A 20,950-nucleotide genomic window follows, 5' to 3' on the forward strand; every position below is an offset into this window, starting at 1 on the left:
TTTATGTTCCAGGGTAAAGCTGGCCTAACTTCACAGGCTTGGATTGTATCCATGCACATCTTCCAATGGTCATCATGCTAACCTTGGGCACATGATTTAGGTTACCCTCATGCACATGACTCCCAATGACCTCGTGCACATGGATACAAATGGCTTTGACTGTATTCCTGTACACTCCAGGCCTGCCATCTTTCTGCTAAGTGCTGGGGCTCCCCTCGGAGTAGCCACGCGCTGAGGAAATCACATGACATCCACGTGGACATAGGCTCGGGTGTCTCGAACTGCATCCATGACCAAGGCTTCCAATGGCCGGTCCAGTCCAACGTCGTGCACACAGACTCAAGTGGCACGGATTGTAGCAGCGACTATTGCTTCAATAGGCCAGTCCAGCATTAAGGGCATATGCTTCTGGTGGCTGAGAGTTAGACTGCACTCTTGACCCCAGCTTCCATGGGCCAGTCCTACTTATTGTACATGGATTCTAATGGTTTGACCGGCATCAGTGAGCTTGGCTTTCTATGCCCGAGGCGAGAGGGGGCCCGACGTTTTCATGGCGTGAGGTGGAGTCCCAGGCCCATGCCAACCCTCTGCATCTCATCGCCAGATACCAGAGGCAGCCAATGTTTAAAGGTTTCTCAGGAGGAAATTAGAAGCTGGTGCTACAAGGCAAACAGAGGCCAAGGAAGGGAACTTAGTGGGTCGAGTGGATCAAGAACAGGTAGACGAACGCCACCTACCTTGTCCCCTGACTCTAACCCTTCCAAAACAAGCATTTGCAATGCAATAGGTCTCGCATTTGCAAGAGTTTAGGTTATTGCCATTGTAAATGACACTGCCGTTCATTTATTTGTTTTAAAAACCTACACATAAATTAAAGGCATTGAAATTTACATTGCGAATAGCTCAAACTCTCGCAAATGCGAGACCTAATTCATTACAAATGCTTGTTCTTTTTTAATATTGTTCGGGACGCTGGAAATGAGAAGTTGAACTGTTTGCAAGTTCCTTCTGAAGAATGAATGATTGATGTATGTGGTTTCATTTTAATCAAGATTGATGTTGTTTTCTGGTGGGTGGAATATGCTGTCTGTGTCATATTCCAAAAGGTCAGAAAAAGTTTAATAAAATATCAAATTAGTTATTGTATTATTGTGTCTTAAACTGCAACATACTATGAAAAAAGTACACGCAGTTGCACTTTCCAAGGACCTCTTTGTTCCCAAAAGGCATGCTTAGTGTGCGTTCTTAAAATAAATATCCCACAGTCAATGAGAGGTCTGACACTGTTCTGTGGTGGATTTTAGATCTTAGAACTTCTCTGTTTACTAAAGATTTCATTTTCCAGGGTCATGTTTTCTAGAGTCTCCGGCGTTTTTCTGATGCGGTTTCCCATCTCTTGAAAGAAATTGCATGTGATTTGAGATTTCAGTGTTACGTTGCAGCACCATGGGAAAGTTTCAAAGGGCTAACTTGAAAAAAACATAATGAAAATTATTGACATCGCTTCCGAACTCTTTAAACAGTAACAGATGCTGGGGCTTTACATTTAGTGCACAGCTCTACTCCCCCATTCGCCATATCGTGCCAATTTTTTTTTTACATTCAGCTTTAGTTTCAGTTTCAGTTCTGTCATACTGCTACAATAAAGTAATGATTGTAGTAAATGCCCAATTAGCATAAAGAAGGCTGTGAGCATTAATTTCTCACTTGCAGCCATACAGAACTGGTGGGCATTTGGTCTATCATTTTCTCTTTTATGAAAAGTACATTTTGGGTATTACTTCTATTGTGTAACCCCCAGATTCTCTTTGGTACTTTGCGCTACAGAAAACCATACGATCAATTAATTAAATAACTAGTTGATTAATTAATTAATTAAAGCATAAAGTTGATGATCATATCCGTAAACAAGTTCAAATAACCTTCGTCTATAGGCCTGAGAGTCCAGTGCTTAATTTGTAAAGGAATAAGTGACAGCACTCTCGTCAGGAGGTCACTGCAGCTAGCACCACACATTGCCCGTACTATGCTACCAATGACAGTAACAACACAACTACTAACCATCACACTCCTACAAGTGTGAAAATTCAGACTATTTCAGGCCCCCAAAGCAATAAGAAAAGCTTGTGCGGCAGGTAATATCATTTTTATTGCATATTGAATTAATAATTAAATGTTGTGGTCATCTCTAAATTAACCAGACAGCGTCAACTTGTGGAAGACTGTCATAAGGGCTAGGGTTGACAATTAAGTGCCGGTGCCAAGCACTGGGAACCACCCGCTCAAATTAAGCACTGCCTGAGTCACAGAAAAAAGAGAACATTTTCACCTAACATTTGGTTTGTAGCATTTGTTTTTACTTTTTAAAAAATTCCCAGACCAGGAGTGTGCATGGTGTGCTGCAAGTCATAGATTCATAGGAACATCCATGTAATTTGCTTTCAAACTTTGTGCAAATGTTAAAGCATTTTTCCAAGCAATGAAGTTTGCTGTAGTGCGACTTAAATTGAAAGCTTGTTTTCTTCTTAGGGAGTTTGTCTTCTTGGGGCAAAACTCTTTCCTTTACACTCACACCAATGTTGAAGATATTCCCTCCTCGGTGCCGCCCTGGTCACAGATGTATTCAGCCCTCTGACCGTGTCCAGTGTGACAATGGGTTAAGGAAACCTTTTTAAATACCAATAAAAGGATACCCTTATGACGTGGTGAACCTTCTTATGGCATTTCGGCCCTACAATATGCATTCCCTGCGAGCAGATTTATTTGAATGCACGAGTATGAGTGAGCAAAGTTGCTAACAAGTTTAAATCAATGAATTGAGAATGGAAATATGGATTTAACTGGAGAATAAAAGTGTTTCTTGTGAAGATAGGATAGAGTGCCCAATTCACAAAAAATGTAGGAAGCCTGCAACAGCAAATTTACTACTTCAAATAAGAGAATTCCCAATTTCAGCGTTTTGAAAGCATTTCCAGAAGCGCTGCTGAAAGTCTGTGACTGTCACAGAGTTCCAAGAGAGATCTTGCAAAAGTTTGTAAATTCTTTTTTTGCACTCCTCCAAAGGCGTTTGTCCATGAAATGACATTGTATGTACACAAGCTCCTATTTTTTCTCCAAGAATGCCCGGATTACTTACTGGTAATCCTTATTACTCTTAGTCCTACTCGTTCCCGATCCCGTCATAAACAACCTGAGTTGTATCCAATCACAGACAGGAAATACAACAGGACACACTTGCTAACCACACCCACCCTCCAGCTAAGGGCTATAATAATACTAGTCACACCTTAGCACTTCCTGAAATACCAAGCAACACAAAGACCTGATATCGGAAGGGTGGATGAGAATTATGACTGGATCATGAATGAGTAGGGCTAACAGTTATGAGGATTACGGGCATTACCTCTATGTTCCTCGTCTTTATTCCAGTCATTTACCAAAGCACACTGTAAATGAAGCCCTTTGTAGTATCAAAACCTGCAAGAACAAATGACACACGATATACAGCACACCCATGTGAAATTTAAAGCTATAAACTGGATCAGAGAGGAGCAGGAGTCTCTACTGCCTGCAACACACCACTCCCAAAATTCAAACAATTGGATTGAGCAAAATTAAAAGGAAAATGTCTAATGAAAGTGTGCTCAGAAGCCCAGGTTCCAGCATGACAGATCTCAGCCAAAGACACTCCGTTAAAGGTGGCCCAAGAAGCTGAACCCCCATGAGTGGATTTTACTTGAATGTTAGAAGGACAAGGCAACTCAGAGCCCTGATAAACCATGGTGATGGTGTCCTTAATCCAACAACCCAAAGTCAGTTTAGATGCAATTTTCCCCTGTCCTGCAACAGCAAAAGTCACTAAACGACTATCAGAAGTCCAAAATACAGCAGATACTTCCACATACACAGTCAAAGCATGTTTCACATCCAAAGTGTGCAATACATGTCCCATTGTGGTCTGAAAAAGTGCAGTGGAGACAGAACTCAAGGGAGGAAACGCTGCCATGCAACGACGAAAACTATGATCACCTTGGCCAGTACAGAAGGATCGTCATCACGTATGCCCTCTCCCTTTGGATCTTCAGCAGCCAAGACTAAATGAGGGGAAAACGAGGGAAGGCATACGGCAGCAGTTGAAGCCATGGGATTGATAAGTCATCTACTCACCAAGACCCCACTTTTGGAGTCCTCAAGCAAAACAGTGGCAGGAGCACATTGGTTCGGGATGCAAACAAATCCACCACGGACATCCAAACCTTTTGCAAATCCTGTGAAACACTATGGTGTATAGCCTCAGAACCTGAGAGGAGGGGAATCTGCGGCTCAAGGCATCTGCCACCACACTGCCCATACCCCATATGTGTTGAGCAGACAACTACTGAATATGACTTTTCTGCCCAAATTGCCACAGCACATGCCACTGATTGAGCGACTGACTGTGAGTGCTGCCCTGATGGTTGACATAAGCCAATATCACTGTGTTGTCTGATCAGATCAGGACCTTACAATTGGATAGATGGGGCTCGAAGTTTCTGAGCGCCCTCTCTACAGCAGACATTTCCTTCTAATTAGATGATCTCATGGCCTCCGATGAGTCCCATCGAGCCTGAACATACCACTGACCCAACTTGCCCCCCAACCCAGGGCACAGGTGTCTGTTGTAATCATCGTTGGAGGAGAGTGGTGCATCCTCATTCCCTTTGTAAAGTTTGCAGCATTTAACCACCATTGCAGACTGTGCACAACCTCAAAAGAAATAAGAATCTCCTTGGTCATATCCTGAATAGGAAATGTCACAAACTTGTGCACTTACAACAGCAATGGCCAAAGGTGTAATTTGACCGAAGTTACCATGAAGACTGAGGCTGCCATATGACCCTGCAGCTCCATTCTTTGCAACAATGTAATTGTCTTCCATGAAAACAGTGATGTCAGCAGACTTTGTAGTCATTGAATTATGTTATGTTATGTTATTAGAACTTATAAAGCGCACTGCTACCCTGGGGTGTCCTGGCGCTGAGTCCTAGTTACCTGGGGAAGACAGTGAACTGATTATTTGGAGAAAAGCCAGGTTTTCAAACCCTTCCAAAAGGAAGTAAGATCTGGGGCATTTCTGAGATAGAGTGGAAGCTCGTTCCAAGCTTTGGAGGCGCAGTGAAAGAAACTTCGGCCTCTCCAGTTAGTTTTCCTAAACATGGGAGTTCGAACTAGCTTAGACCCGGAGGAGCGCAGGGTAAATTATGAACTGAGGAAGAAACACTTTTCACAGGATTGAATCAAATTCTGCACCAATAAATCCACTGTGTTGAGGGCGGAAGATTGCACTTCAGAATATTTACAAGAAACCATGGCTCCTTAGGGTATATACAGTCAATCCCAGATGATGATGCATAACCGGGGCAGATGGGGCCTGAGTAGCCAATTGTCCAGATATGGGAACACAGTTATTCCCTGCAGATTAATGTGAGCAATCAATGGTGCTACCACCTTCATGAACACCCTGGACGATAACCCCAGGCTGAAAGGTAGAACATAGTATAGCCAATGTTGCCCCATATGGGACAACAGCAGATACCACTGGAACACCGATGCCATGGGAACATGGATTTACGTGTCCATGAGAACCAGCGTGGTCATCACAGAGCCTACAGAGCCTGCTTGGATCAAGGGAATGATCTGTTGCAATATTTCCATTCTGAAGAGTATTTTTCTCATATATTTATTCAGAGTCTTGAGGTTTATGAGAATCCTGCCCCCCCTTCCCCCCCCTTCACCTTCGGGACCAGGAACACAGTGAAATAAATGCCTTGACCTCTCTGTTCTTTTGAAACTGGAAGAATAGCTTTCTTCAGGAGACGAGTTCGAATAACGTCTGATCTTCCTTCTCAGTGGATCCCTTGGAAGGGGCGTTTGAACAGGTACGGACGACTAGGGGAAGTTCCACAAACTAGATCCAGTAAACACTCTCCAGAATGCTCACGATCCTTTTGTCTGATGTATGGTTGCACTGGAAGTACTTGATTCTTCCACCAACCTCTGGTACATCGCCAGGCGGTTCCGATTGGTGGCATAATCAGGAGCGTTGATTAGCAGTCCCCGTATCTTGTTGGAACTTTTTCAGGAACTTCCAGTAGAAACCTTTCACATGGAATTTCTGGACAGCTCCGGAACACTGTTGTCTCTGGGAAGGTTGACGAAAAGACTTTGCAGTGGAATAAATTGCATGTTTATTCAGCAGCTGTTTCAATGAAAAGAAATGCTTCCCCTCTTTAAAGACTTTATGAAGCATGTCTTTCAGGTCTTTTGTACACAAGCATGGTATCACAAATGGCAACCTCAAACCCATACCCTTCTGAGTCACATCAGTGCATCACCCTTTCGATTAAAGGTTGCTTCTGGCTGCAATGGATCCTCCACAGGCCAAGGCAGAGGCCTAACTGAGTCAAATCCAATATCTGAAAGAAAATCAATTTTTCTTTCCAGTGCTCCCAACAAATCCATACATTGTCCACCGCCCTGCATCATAGTGAGCAAAGACTTAAAGCCAGATAATAATGATTGAGCCACATAAGCCCCATAGATTCCAGAACAAATTGCCAAATGTAAACCAGCATACGTCTTTTTTAAAGAAGTGTCATTCTCCTTGTGTGCCCCACCTTTAAGAACATTCTCCTCTGCCATAGATGTTCGCCCCACCTGACTGCCACAATGGAAACCACAGGGACTGTCTCTGAAAGGTAGGACTTCAATTAACATGGAGCAGAAGGATCAAGGCAGAGCGACAGAGCAGGGTGGAGACATGTGTGTATGGCCCCGGCAACAAGCCCTTACTCTGCTCCAGGCAGAGCAGGACTGAGACAAGCACATGGCCACGGCAAACACGCTCCGACCCCGCTCAATGCAGAGCAGGGCTAATACCAGTGAATGCGGGCTCAACAAATCAGCATTCACAGCTCAAACCTAGTACCCCAGTGGCTCATCATATACAAGCTACTTCATGGGGCCGCCGAACCTCACTCATAGAACTCGGCTGTCCTGCATGCCAATCCACATGGCCGAAGCCTTCCGCGTCAAACACATGAAATGGGGAATAACCCAGAGGGTTCGTCTGCCCAGACATAGCATACAATCTCGGTGGCCAGTGTAGAATTTTGGTGGTCCTACTCTCATGCCAGATCCCAAACGGGCCAGGATCCTAACCAGTCAGCCACTGAAATTCACCCATTGTAATCTCAGCAGCCCATACAACTCACCTGGCTGGTACTCAGGTGATAAAGGAGGCCATAATTGAGCCCTGACCAAGTTGCTCCTATGGAGGCCACTGATACCCCTCCAAACCTGGCGTAGAAAGCCAGCAGGTGGCATAACTGTAAGATGGAGGCAAAAGCCTGGCAGTTACCTCTACGTTTCCCATTCCTGTCACAAACTGGAAACAAAATAGGAAGTGCTGAGGTGTGGCTAGTACTATTATAGCCCTTACCTGGAGGGTGGGTGGGGTTAGGAAGCGTTTCCTGTTTTATTTGCTATCTGTGATCGGATACTACCTCATGGTGTTCATGACTTGGTCGAGGACAAGGGACGTTGAGAATTAAAGCTTTGCCAAAGGAAACCATTTCCCCTAAACCCACACTAATTTTACCAGTGTTCTCAATCCATTCAGATCCCAGAGATGGGTTAGTCTTATCACTAACAGCTGTAGCGGCTGGCAGGGAACAGGGTTGGCGGGGAGGGGCGTCAAAATAGAAAAATAGAAAACACTTACCTCTGTCCTCGCAGCCGCTGGGCGCCGTCTCTCCTCCGTTGCTTCGACCCAATGCCAGGAAGCAGCAGGAAGCACCCGGGCTTCCAGGCTCCCCATAGCCAATCACACCACTGCAATGCAGCTTTGTGATGGGTCTGATTCCTGGAACTTGGCACTCAGGCACTCAGGGCCTATGCATGTCCCCCACCAGTCTGTGTAATGCAGCCTGGTGGGGAACATGCTAATGCACATGACTGGCCAGTCCCAGATGGCCGGCCAAGCAGTCATGTGCACTTAGTGTGAACAAACCACTCCTCCTGTGCCACCAGCCCCGCCCTACCATAAACCATCCCTGAACGTACGAAAAATAAAATGATAACTACGTTATTATCATTTTATTATTCCTGCTCTGAGGTAAATGGGGCGACACTCCTCCACCTTAGGTGAGGATTCCCACCCTGAAAATGAAAGCGTTTTGCTTCTGAAGCAAAACGCATTCCGTTTACAGGGTGGGAATAGGCCAGCAAAAAGTTTGCGGATATCCATAAGCATACGTCGTACCACTAGAGTGAGATTTATAGATGAGTAATATTACATCACCCGGTGAATACCAAGCTCATATTTGTATTTGAAAAACATCCCATTTTCATACACGAGTAACGAGGCATTTTAAGGCATGGGCAAAGTGGGCTCTGACCCAGGGCCACAGCCTTTCAGGGAGGGCCCCTGATAGAGACAGCAGTGTTCTGGAGAGAGTCTTGCCCTGATGATCTTGAATAATTCTTAAACAGGGTTTTAAATTCCTTTAATTTATTTTGAATGTGGCTCATGTGTGAGAGTTTCTTACAGACATTTATTAGAGAAATGCTGTGTTTATGTTGCAAGCAACAGCCATAAAAACGTTTCTAATTGATCAAAACAGGGCCACCCATATGAACACATATGAGAAATGGGAGGCTGGGGGGGGTGGGTTCACAGAGATTATTTGCTGTAATATTAGTGAGCTGCTGTTGTTCTACAATATTGAAGACACAGGTCACTATCAATGTGCACGGTCAGTGACCAGGCCAAAGAGAGCATAACAGAGCTGGAATTGGATCATAAATTCAAAGTTGTTCTGCACAGGGGCCAATAAAATCCATTTTGCCCAGGGCCTCCAATGTCCTTAAGATGCCCCTGTGAGAGTGGAATATACACAGGCAATCGAGAAGCAGGACCTGGCCTGGCAGTTCGGGCTGGACTGTTCCCATTGGGCGCAGGGTCAAGACTGATTTGCATATGGCTGGGTCCAAACTGGAATGGCATGGGGAGCAAAAAAAACGATGGATTTAGGTCCAGATCTCTGTACCTGGGTGAATGTATGACATTGTTCTGCATTCTATCCATCAATTGTCTTTTTGCAATCGAGAAGCAGCACCTTTTAAAAGACAGGTCAAGAATCTGTGTTTTCAATTAAATGTTGTAAAGAAATTTGAACTATTTGGCTTTTATCGATTGAGTTTAGAACCTTTTGTTTCCTTCCTTTATTATTGCAGAAAAACGCTTTCGAATACGTCGTTCTGATTATCTGCATTTGTGTTTTTTGCAGGCCTGTTCCCGGCGGTGTTAAATCTGGCCACCAATGCCCTCATCACGAGCAACGCGACATGTGGCGAGAAGGGGCCTCAGATGTACTGCAAGCTGGTGGAGCACGTGCCCGGGCGGCCCGTGAAAAATACCCAGTGTCGCGTCTGTGACCAGCGCAGTTCCAACGCAAACGGTATGTGTACTTGTTTCACTTAACTTTTAATTACATTTTTGCATTTTTTGCCATTACTTGTTATGTCTAGAACTCTTCCTGTCTAGGAATCCTTGGAAGGAATTTGGATATGGCGAATCCGTCATAACCGCAAATGTGCTTTCAATCGGTCGGTCACCCCTTGTCATGCTGAACTGTTTAATTTGCTGATGGGAATGTTTAACAAACACTTCTCAATCTAAAAGAAAAGTATCCACGAAGCATTAAAGCAAAACTTATTTTTTTTCAAATTAGCACTTGACTAATATTCCAACGTCACATATTTACTTGAGATTAGGAAATGATTAATATTGTTGTACAGTTACCCCTTAAATTGCCAATCTTGCTACTATCCCACTGAGGGAAAAAAAACATCCAGTTGTTTAAATGAACTACGAGTTTATACATTAATTATAACGGGGCCATAGGATAAGAATAACGTAACATCCAACAGAATACAGCAGAAATATTAATTCTTTGCAACATCAGACTCTGCAAGCAAGAACGTTAAAGGTAGAAATGGGAGAAAGAAAGGGAAGAGAAACAAAGCAAAACGTTGACAGCAGGAATGAAAAAGAAAATAACAGAGTGCGTTTAAGAGACTGCTTTTTTTAGCAGTCTGGGGGACCGATTTGGTCGGTGTCTCTATTTTCAGAATACAGCCAGCGGCCCAGTGGGTGGCTGAGTGGCCTTTCTGCAGGCAGATGGGCGCTCATAGACCCTTGGCAGCCACCCTGCTGGCTTCAATGCGGCCTTAATCACATCACAGACCAAACTTTTTGGGAAAATGTTTGCGAGTACTCATGTTTTAGCCAAAGGTGACTGGTTCACGTATCTTTTCTCGGATATGTCAACGCTTGTTCTTCCATTTCATAAGATGATTGCAGAAGTGGAGCACTCAACTCTTAGATCGATAAATACTTCTGTTTTAAGGTGAAAAATGCATCGAAATGAAAAGACAACATATTTTTAGAGAGTTAAGAATGCAGAATGGAGATTACACCACATAAATAGGAAATGGCGCTTTTCACTTGAATGTTGTTAGATCAATTCTCATAGGTAATTTATTAGTGACATCTGAGTTACCACTCCACTTTGGTTAACTCCTGTGACATTGCATAGAATCAACACGTTGGTTAGTGCTGCAGGTCTACTTGAGGTTACTGATACAGGGGGCTTAGCCACTACAATGCTCTTTCGATCTTTCTTTAGTGTTCATAATGGTAGAATGCACGATCCTATTTGAGTGAGTTGGCACTGACTATACTTCATACAGCTACTGTGAGACCTATCTGAGTGAGTGATACTGATTGCTGACCTTCCACCTTCTCAAACATCATATCCAAGGCTTATTTCTTTCTCACAATGTTCAGTATCTAACAGTACCATCCAGCCTTTCTTATAAGTGATCACAGGTGTAAGTTTCAAACACACACTGGCAACAGGCAAATCTACCTTACAGTAGAAAGGCGACCCTGGGCACACTCCTCCTTTGTCTTTTCCATGCTAATACTATTGAATAGGTGTCTCAGCAGTTCATTAATCCATCAATCAGGATTTATAAAGTGCAGCTGATTACTAATGGGGTATCAAGGCGCTTGCAGGTACCGGAGGCCTATTCGAACAGCCAGGTCTTGAGGTCCATTCGGAATACTGTGAAAGTTGGTTCTGGTAGTCGTCGGTGAGTGAGAGGATGAGTAGGGAGTTGTATGTGTAGTAAATTATGTTGAGGCGGTGGTATCTAAATATTTTGGCCAGCACGATCATATATGTTTTGAAAGCGTGGAGCTGAAGGATGAGCCCTGGGGGACACTGCAGGCGGTCTCTTTGGGTTTGGAGGTGAAAGGTGGTAGGTCAATTCCCTGGGTTCTTCCAGTGAGGAAGGAGGTAATCCATCTGAGTGTGTCCACTTGGGTGCCGATGTGGTGGAGTCTTTTGATCAGCGTGTGGTGGGATACAGTGTCAAAGGCTGCAGAGAGGTCGAGAAGGATCAGAGCTGCTATTTCGCCTCAGTCGAGAAGGGTTTGGATGACGTTGGTGGCTGTGATCAGTGCAGTTTCAGTGCTATGATTGCTGTGGAAGCGAGGTTGGGATGCATCGAGTAACTGGTTCTGCTACCTGTGGGTCATGAGCTTCTTGTAGAGGATCTTTTCCAGTACCTTTGCTGGGAATGGTAGTAGGGAGATTGGCTGGTAGTTTTTGAGTTTGCTGGGGGCAGCAGGGGATTTTTGAGTACTGGTCTCACTTGGGTGTGTTTCCAGGTATTGGGAAATATTGCAGTGTTTATAAAGGTGTTGAGCAGGGTGGTGAATTCCTGGCCGATCCTTTGGTTTCTGAGGTTGAAGATATTGTGCGGGCATTGGTCAGATGGAGCTCCTGAGTGGATTAATTTCATGGTGGATGTGGTGTCCTGGGTGGAGCGGAGGTTCCAGGAAGACAGTCTGTGGTTTGTGTCGGTTGCAGTGGTGGCATATCTGTCAAGGAAGTGCATAGGTGTGGGTTGTAGTTTGAAGTTTCTGTATATGGTTGCGATCTTGTCATGAAAGAAGTCAGCGAGGTTGTCGCACAGCTCCTGGGAGGGTGTGATGTTGTTTTCGCTGGTAGTTGAGTTTGGAGAATTCCTAAACAATGTTTAAAATGTCATTGGTGTTGTTGGCGCTGGTTTCAATGCATGCAGCTAGGGCTGTCGTCTTTGTTGCTCTCAGTAGTCAGTGGCAGTGGCTGAGGGAGGTCTTGAAGGCTGCCCTGTTAGAGGTGTCCTTACTAGTGCGCCATCTCCTCTACATCTGTCTGCTGTCTCATTTCGCTCTCCTGAGCTCTTGGGTGTATCAGCTGGCTTTTTTGGAGAATAGTCCCTTGATGTTGCTGTTGATGGGTATAATGATATTGGCTCAATTGGTAATCCAGACGTTAAAGTTCTTCACTTCCTGTTAGAGATTGGTGGCGATAGCGGCGTTGGAGGTGTTGTGGGTACCTGTCCAGCTGGTCTCTGAGATTTTGCTCCACCTCCGGTGGGGTCTCTGGTCGTCTTAGGGGTGGTGATGCGGAGGCTGGAGATGCTGAAGTGGACGATTGTGTCATTGGTCCATGTGAGTTCTGCGACATGGCTGTATCCGACGGATTTGCTGATGATAAAAAATGAGGTGCAACGTGTGTCCCTGGATGTGTGTAAGGTCGTGCATGATCTGGGTCAATATGAGGCTGCTCATACTGTTGAGGAGGTGAGCAGTGTTGTTGTCCATTGGGGTCATTGATTTAAAAATGTAGGTCTCTGAGGAAGATGTAGTCCTTGGAATCTCAGGCTAGGGGCACAATGAAGCCTGCAATGGGGTTGCAGAAGCTGGAGTGTGGGCCTGGGGGACAGTATGCAAGGGTGCCTCTGATGGTAGTCTTGTCTTCTGCATGGAACCTGAAGCTGAGATGTTCGATGGGGGTGGTGGTGCTGTCGGTGAGGCACTGTATGATCTCTTTGTGGATGATGGCAGTTCCTTCTGTCGGCTTGTTGGTGCAGTCCTGGTGAGTAATTTTATATCCGTTGGTGGCAGTGTTTGTTGTGGTGTCAGGGGCCGAGGGTGCTGAGCTCCGCGATGGTGTATCTTCAGAGGGGCGGGATGGCCTGGGGTTGTGGCGCTTAGCGTGGTCCAGGTGCGGACAAGCGTAGATAGGCTTGCCTTTGGTGCACCATTGGAATGCCCGCTTCAGGCGTCTGCTATGTGATTGTGTTGCAGCCTGCATATATGGGCCCTGGGGTGGGCTGGCTTCTGCTGGCTGGAAGAATGGTGAGTGGGAAAACCCAGGCAGAAAAACTACAGTAGAAAAACCCAGGCAGTGGTGGTGTCACTGGATCTGTCTGGAACAAGCAGAATCTGGAGGTCACAGGCAAGTGGCAGGCTAGGTGTCCAGGTGCCTACTCATTAATAATAAAGAGACCAAACTGATTTGTATAGTAAGTACTTCTTATCTCTAAATATTGTATACCTAGATTATCAGGATGTACACCAGTGAACACATTTCTTCATTAAAGGTTTCCATGATTGGCATATAGCACTGTTTCTTTAAAGCAAAGGTTATTGAAACAAATTTTTCATACTCTAATCCTTCGAAATAATTGAGAATATTTCTAACAGAGTCTCATCCTTTGCTCCATTCACCCTGCAAAATGAAGGAATCTACCGTTTGCTGTACTATTGTCTCTCCTTTCTAAAAATACAGCTTCATTTGTTTGGGTGTTTTACCACTGAATGTTCTCTGGCGTATGGCATTTAGAAGAAATCAGCCTCTCATTCAGCCTCCAGTAAATCTCTGCAATAATGCCCTAGGCCTTATTTCATAAAGTATTTTCAAAGGTGTAAAAAACAGATAAGATCAATTTTGCACAACTTCTGTTGCTTTAATAGGGGGGCAAAAATGCTGGGACCCGACTGTGAAAACCAACAAAGTTGAAGTAATATGGCACTATAAAAGGATTCATTTCAAAGTTATCAGTTTTGGCTATTGAGCAGTTCATAACTCAATCTTCTAATACCCACCTAATCAACTTCACAACCAGATGCCCCTGGTCGAACTGAGATCCAGTGAAGAGAGTCCCCTTTGCCACATCTATTTCAAATAACTGCAATTAAATATGCTCGTGGTGACACAGTGAAGCCTTCTCATAAAGCCCAGTCCTCAGTTTAAACGCATAAAGTTCACATAGACCTCTCATCCTACCAGTATTACACCATACACCAGTCCACTCCCATATCTTCCCGTCTGGGTTCACAAAACCTTTGCGATTTACCCCTTATCAAACTGGCACATTATCATTCTCAGTCATTTTTGGTCATGGAACTGAGTGGAGTGCATTTAACTAAAGGACAGCACTGTCTTTGTCTTGCAAGTGCTTATGAAGCATCTGCAAGCCATTGATTTCTGGTAGATGTAATAAAATAATATTTAAGCCTCCCACTCTTTTTCTGTCTTTATTAGCTTCCAATGTATTGCCACCTATCAGGACCAATCATCTTGTCAGACATATTTCATGGTTTAGGGACTGATAGCACTGCTATTCATTTCCACATAAAGAGTGTTTAATTCAGAAGACCAGCTACAAAAAATATTGTCTGACATAAATATCATGTCCTAAACATAATCTACAAAATATTATTTATTTAATATTCCCTCGGCATCGTCCCTCAAAATACCCCCTTACCCAGCCTCACCGCTGTTACCTGCACGGACCGCGGCTGTTCCCAGAGAATAACTAGCACTTCAATAGGTACTGGATCTTGTATCTAACTGAGTCCAAAGGTTACATTCGAGGAGGAGCAGGGAGCTAGAATGGTTTGTGGCTCCATAAATATCAGCATGTTGAGAAGAGGAAAGGTGTGGTCTTCTCCCATTTTCTTGGCCTAGACTCTGCCACTCAATTCAATTCAAAATGTCTTTATTCGATCATCCGAGGACAGCTCATAAAAGATCCACACAATAAAAGATAAAAAAGGCAAACAACGTTATAGTCCACACCTGTTAAGAAATAGCAGCCATGTTTTCCATTTAAAAATACAAGCACATATATTTTGATATACAATAGTTAAAATAACATGGCAAAAAGGATAATTTGGCCATAGTTAAAGTGACAGTGCAACAGTACTGAATCCAGACCTAGCAGCACATTTAGCATCGATGATGAGCATATAAAAATTGTTTTTATAGGAATAATTGGTAAAAAGAGCAATAAAAATACCTATGTAACAATAGATAATGAGAATTAGCAGCAGCTATAAACATTTAAAATGACATTACAAATAGAGTGCTTTTATATCAAAAACAACATACTCCTTCTCTTTGCTAAGGTGTACTTCCGGAAACTCGCGACTGCAAAGCAGATGTTATAATCATTAAGTTGCAGTAAGTAATAAAGGGCTGCTTTGCACTTAGAAAATGTATCTCTGCGCAGTAGAGGTAATTAAAATGTCCTAGTAAAAGGGAGATAAAATTGGCAAAAAAAATAAAGTGGAAGGTTGTTTAACTCGATTGCTCATCACATGGACAAATGGCAACAGTTTCTGAAGAATACTGGCCTAGAGGGAACCATATCATCCAACAAAATGACCCCAGCCTGAATCTTGTCAACAGGTTTCTTTCATAGACATTGCTCACGTATAATAAATACGGAGCAATTGAGGGAGACTCTTGAATAAAGCAATAGTTTCTTACTGAGGGCTTAGTCACTGCAGATAGTTCCCTAGAAGATTGCTTATGCCTACGGAAATTATCCATTGCCCACTTTCTGTCCCCTTTGCTGATTGACTCTGGGTGCTCAAACAATGCGGCACAGCCAAGTGTCCAAAAGCAGGTTTTGAGATATTGGAACCAAGGAATGGAAAGGCCATGGGCACAACTTAGACAATCTCTGATAACAGCCCAATTAAAATCAGCTTCTTCATTGGACCAGATTGAACACCAGATGACTAAAGGACTGCATTTATTGTATCTTGGACATAGTCCATGCTTAGCTTCAGGTGAAGGGAGAAATGCAAGATGAGTGGGGAACCCATAAGACTCTACGACAAAATCGGTTCTCCTCAATCTGAATAGCCAGTGCATCCCTACAGCCTCAGATACCTATGCCAAATGTTAAGATCGGTAGACATTTACAATTGTAAATCTCTAATATTGGGGGCAATGGGCTTTTTACCAATGGAAATTGCAAGCAAGAAAGTGTTGCCTACAGCTTGTCTCTGCCACTCATTAGGAGTGGCAGATTTCCACCCTGAGTGGTACTTCCGGATGTGATTAGGCCATCTGCATTTACAAGTGTTTCAAGGCATTGAATTATTAGGTCCTCAAAACTGGACCCGATAATTCTGGGGCCGGTCTCTAGCTGTCATGGCTGCTGCAGGGTCCATGGGCAGCAGTGCAGCTTGTTCCCTGCATGACCACTGCAGACAATGCTCCCTCCCCAGACAGAGTGAAGCCTGCCCTAATGTCCTCATACCACCACCGACCTCACCAGCCATCCTTCTGACACTTTGTTTTGAAAAGATGGAAAATGTCAGCCATTTTCGAATGCATGTAAAAAGACCTCGTATTTCCAGTTATGTGCAATTTATCCCCTTCCCAGGGAGAAAACACGTGATTGTCAGAATTTGGTGGGAGAACACACAAAGGCCAGCCATCATGTTATCCCATACCAAATTCCGGCAATCTCATGAAGAAATCCATGTTCTAGTTAGAGCACAAGTAAGGCTTTTCTAATTTGTGATGCAAAGCTTAGAAGAGTACAGAATATGGTCTTTTAATCATTGCTACTCATTGCCCACTATCCAAAGAAGCATCATCCATGCCAATGGGCATCCCCATGCATAGCAAAGGTCTAATTTCTCTAAGTACAAAATATAGGCCCTTAAACAGAAAGAACAATGGAGTTAAAAAAGTGATGATGTTAGTCACATTTACCCCAACACCATCATCAGAGAAAACATGTTTCTTTGAAGTAACAAAGGGGCATTATGAGGTGGTTGTGGTAATTTGTAACACTCCTCCACTCTATATATATATATTGGATCTGACTGCCAAAATGTTGTAGCTCTTTGGATCTGTAAAATGATGCACTGCTGTTCAGATGAAACAGAGGTTCAGGTGGGAATGAGGGATATATGGTATGATATGCCTTGTGCTGAGAAATGTGGCAGGTCCTTTTAAAACAGCCACAGAGGTGTAAAATGAGAGCAGTGGCTAGGCTCTGAAGAATTGCTTTGTGCCACTGATATCACCAGGGCTCCAATACAGAGTTTGCCACAGCAAAAAGGTTTTTGACTATGTACCAATTCCATTTTAGGAGTCAGTAAAGCTATGTTGACTTATAAAATGGGATTGTGGCTAGATACTGATTCAACACTAGTAACAGATGCATTGTGTAGGTGCCCCTTCCAAATATTAAATCCATACCAGATGTACCAATGGCGCAAGACTGGAATGTTTTCAAGCCAGTGAAAGTATATCAACTTCAAATTTGGATGGAGGGCTACTTATTCACAAAAGGTAAGGAGCCCCCTTTGAGCCCTTTCACTCATGTAAATTGTGGAAAAAAGTTTCTGGCGGAGTAAGTTGACAACGTTTAAATAACACTTTTTAAAATAAGGCTGGATCCTTTATGGAAATTTTGCTATTTCACAAATCTTTCTTCAAAAGCAGTAGCAAACAAAATGTCTCCAGAATGTTGCAGGACTCCATTACTATGACTGCCATTATACAGAGTAAGTCACATATTGTGACTATATTGCCCTATATTCCCAAAAAGTGGAGACTAAAGTGGCTACTTTAAGCATATCACTCTTATGAAATTTACTTTGGGCATCTCAAGCTCTCGTGTGTCAACCATCCTGCTACCATGCACCAGTCAAGATATCTACACTTTCCTCTCGAGCCTATGGTGTATCCTGCATGGGCCAACACCCAATATTGACCTCTAGCCAGGAAGGCACAGTGTGAGCCCTTAAGGTGTGTTTCTTGCAAGAGTATTATGTCAGGGTGTAACCTTTTTATAGATGCATTCACTAGACCTCTTTTTATCTTACTGCCAAGGCCGTTCACGTTCCATGTTAATACAGTAAAGCTCTCTCGCTCGGGAACCTGTCCCCTCGTATCACCCGACATCCAGCAGTAGTATCTGGATTGTGATGCCGGTCTCTTGGGTGTGGCTGGTGTCTATGGTGTCAGTGCGTGCGGCCCTCATGATATGATTTCCCCTCCCTTCTCCCCCCCCAACTCCCCCCAACTCCCCATCCCTCCCTCCCCTTCCTACATACAACCTGCCAATTCCGTCTCATTGAACAGACCCAACTTTTCCCCGCTCCCTCACACTACCTTCCTCCCCCTTCAGTCCCATCATCTAATCCTCTTTGCGATAGGACTTACTGGCAGGAAAAGGTCTGTCGCCCCCCCCCCCCGGTAACCCTCTTCTCTACAGACCTACCCCAACTTGTCTGCCAAACGATAACCGGTAAGGATATAGTCCCACAAAGTTCGTAGGTCTGTGCGGTAGTTCCGTGTGAGAAAAGAAAAAGAAAAAAAGAAAAAGACAAACAAAGAACACTATATAAAATAAAAGTTAGGGGACGTGTGAATCACTTGCGTGCTTCCAGTCGTTCTAGCCGATATCTCGTCCATCCAGCTCCTTTTCTGCTCAAGTATTAAGGTCCTTGCTCTCGCCCTGCCCGGAGTCCTTTCAGTGTCGGGGTCTCGCTCCAACTCATTGATGGCCGCCACCAAAGGGTGAAGTGACTGGTCCTCCTCCTCGTCGGCCTCTGACGTATCGCCACCAGTGTCGTCCTCTCACTCTGAGCGTTCCTTAGCTGCTAGGGTGCGTAACCTAGATCCTGCCTGACTGTCTTGTATTTATAAAATTCTTGATACCCCTTAAGGTCTATGTGTGTGTTCCTTTGAGTAACTGTTTTTAAGAGTAAACCAATGATTTGTTTAATGGTTTAAAGAAATAAGTTTCACCCGACAGTACCAACTGTTGTTTTTTGCATACGGCTGCCCAGGTTCTGAGGGATACTGGGTTACCCCATTGTTACTAAACTCAACCATGCAAATGAGGGTACGCCTCTTCACAATTCATAAGTGTATAATGTGTTGGTGCAATGTGTATTTACAAAGGGGCCTTGCAAGCACCTGCTTTCCCTTCTGGAATACCACTCAGATAGTGTAATACTTGGCCCAAACATCCTTTGTACTTAAAGAGCACTTCTTTAATCTGGACCAATTCCTTGTGAGTGCGAATTCACACAAAAACGAATCAATGCCAAGGATTTTTAAAAAAAACTGAAAAAGAGTGTTGATTTTGCAATGGTATTGTTGAGTGCAAAATTCCAGAGAGGGCAAAAATAAGTACAATCACGGATTTTAAATATCAAAGATATGCCTCTCATCTGAACCTTCATGATCCATATGTCATTAGTGAGATACATTTCAAAGTTTACACTGGGCTTCATTCCATTGAATTTGTAATTAAAAAGCTAGTTAACCAAATGTAAACTCCACTCTTAGCATTGTCACCTTGTCACTTGACGTTAGCAGTCTGCTTAGCTCACATTTTGATAAAGAGGCCTTGTTGTTGATTAACAATCCTCTAAAATGATAACATGTGGTTCAATATCACTGCCTGCAGGTTAGGGTGAGAGGATGATCAAAATTGCTAGAGAACGTAAAAATTCCTTGGAAAAAATAAAATGTAATTCTTGTTTTGTTAACAAAAAAATAAAGGTTACAACTTGTGGTTAATTTTCTGTCCAATCCTGCAGTTAAAATTATATTCAAAACAATCTAAAGCTAGTGAATTGTCTTAATCAACTCCTAATAACCTTGATGCTTGACTTTACATGTTATATTAGATTCTCTAGTGGCTACCCCAGTTTTTTTGTAGCTGAATCTCTCGTGCTTGCTAGCAATAAAATGAATGCAGATAAGTATTTTTAAACACATCATCTGGGATTACATTTGGTAGCCAATGTAGTTAAATCGGTTTTAGGATGACTACTGAATTCCACTCAAATGCTATTATTCAGTGAGAAATGTAAGCAAAGAATTTGTAATCCATTCTGGAACTTGGTGGGGCTGCACACTGTCACCGGTGTTATTTTTGCTGTGTATTGATTGGGTTCACAACTTCACGCCGCACAAAGTATTCCTCCTTTCAAAAGAAAAGCAATTGTAATTTCTTCAAAATAAATTTTTAGGAGAATAACTTTACTTTTTAGTAGCAAATTCGCTCAAGTAGTGTCTACAACCGTGCTTAAATTACATAAGAAAGAGTGCTGGTGCTCGAAATCATTAGCCTGTGGCCCGTGCAATTACATTTTGGCACATCGAATATCAGATTGCTTAGCCGGAAAACCACCTGATGCCACTTCAATCCACTAGCAGACGCTCCCTTTTGCTTTATCTCATGCTAACATGCTCCTGCTTTCCCCTTTTGTGATGGTTTTACTATATGTCTCTTCCTCTCTCATTCCCCTTTGTGTGTTTTCCCTTTCTTGCTCTTTGGTTATTGACTGATGCAGAAAAATACAGTCCGGTCCCTAAAAATGAGTGCCCGCGGCACTGACAACCAGCAGCTCACATTGAGCACTGGTCAGCAGTAATTCTAACATCTGACTACAAAGGGCCTTATTTAGAGTTTGGCATAGGAAATAATGTATGACACAAGGTGGTGGATATCTTGTCCGCCATATTCCAAGCACTGCAGGCTATGATGGACTTGCTGTACAGCGGGCGGGACATCTGTCATGTTTGTGACAAAATATCCAATCTGCCAAACTCTACAAAAGCTGACAAGATTCTCAGTATCTGATGTATCAGACTAAAAGAAAGTAATGGCCTGAAACCATAACATATAGAATTAAATTTATCGCGGAACGCAGTGTAATAGTCTATCCTCCAGATTC

At 43.5% G+C, this 20,950-nt stretch overlaps 1 protein-coding gene across 7 annotated transcripts in view; it reads left to right on the forward strand.

Annotated features, from left to right (window-relative positions):
* Positions 1 to 20,950, forward strand: part of LAMA2 (laminin subunit alpha 2) — a 3,430,794-nt gene that overhangs the window by 404,354 nt on the left and 3,005,490 nt on the right. For all 7 annotated transcript variants that reach the window (XM_078648920.1, XM_078648921.1, XM_078648915.1 and 4 more), the window contains exon 2: positions 9,330 to 9,500. In XM_078648920.1, the coding sequence (XP_078505046.1) occupies positions 9,330 to 9,500 (171 nt within the window). The remainder of the gene's footprint in view (positions 1 to 9,329; positions 9,501 to 20,950) is intronic.

This window comes from Lissotriton helveticus, chromosome 6 (genome assembly GCF_964261635.1).
Source record: "Lissotriton helveticus chromosome 6, aLisHel1.1, whole genome shotgun sequence".
NCBI classification, from domain to species: Eukaryota; Metazoa; Chordata; class Amphibia; order Caudata; family Salamandridae; genus Lissotriton; species Lissotriton helveticus.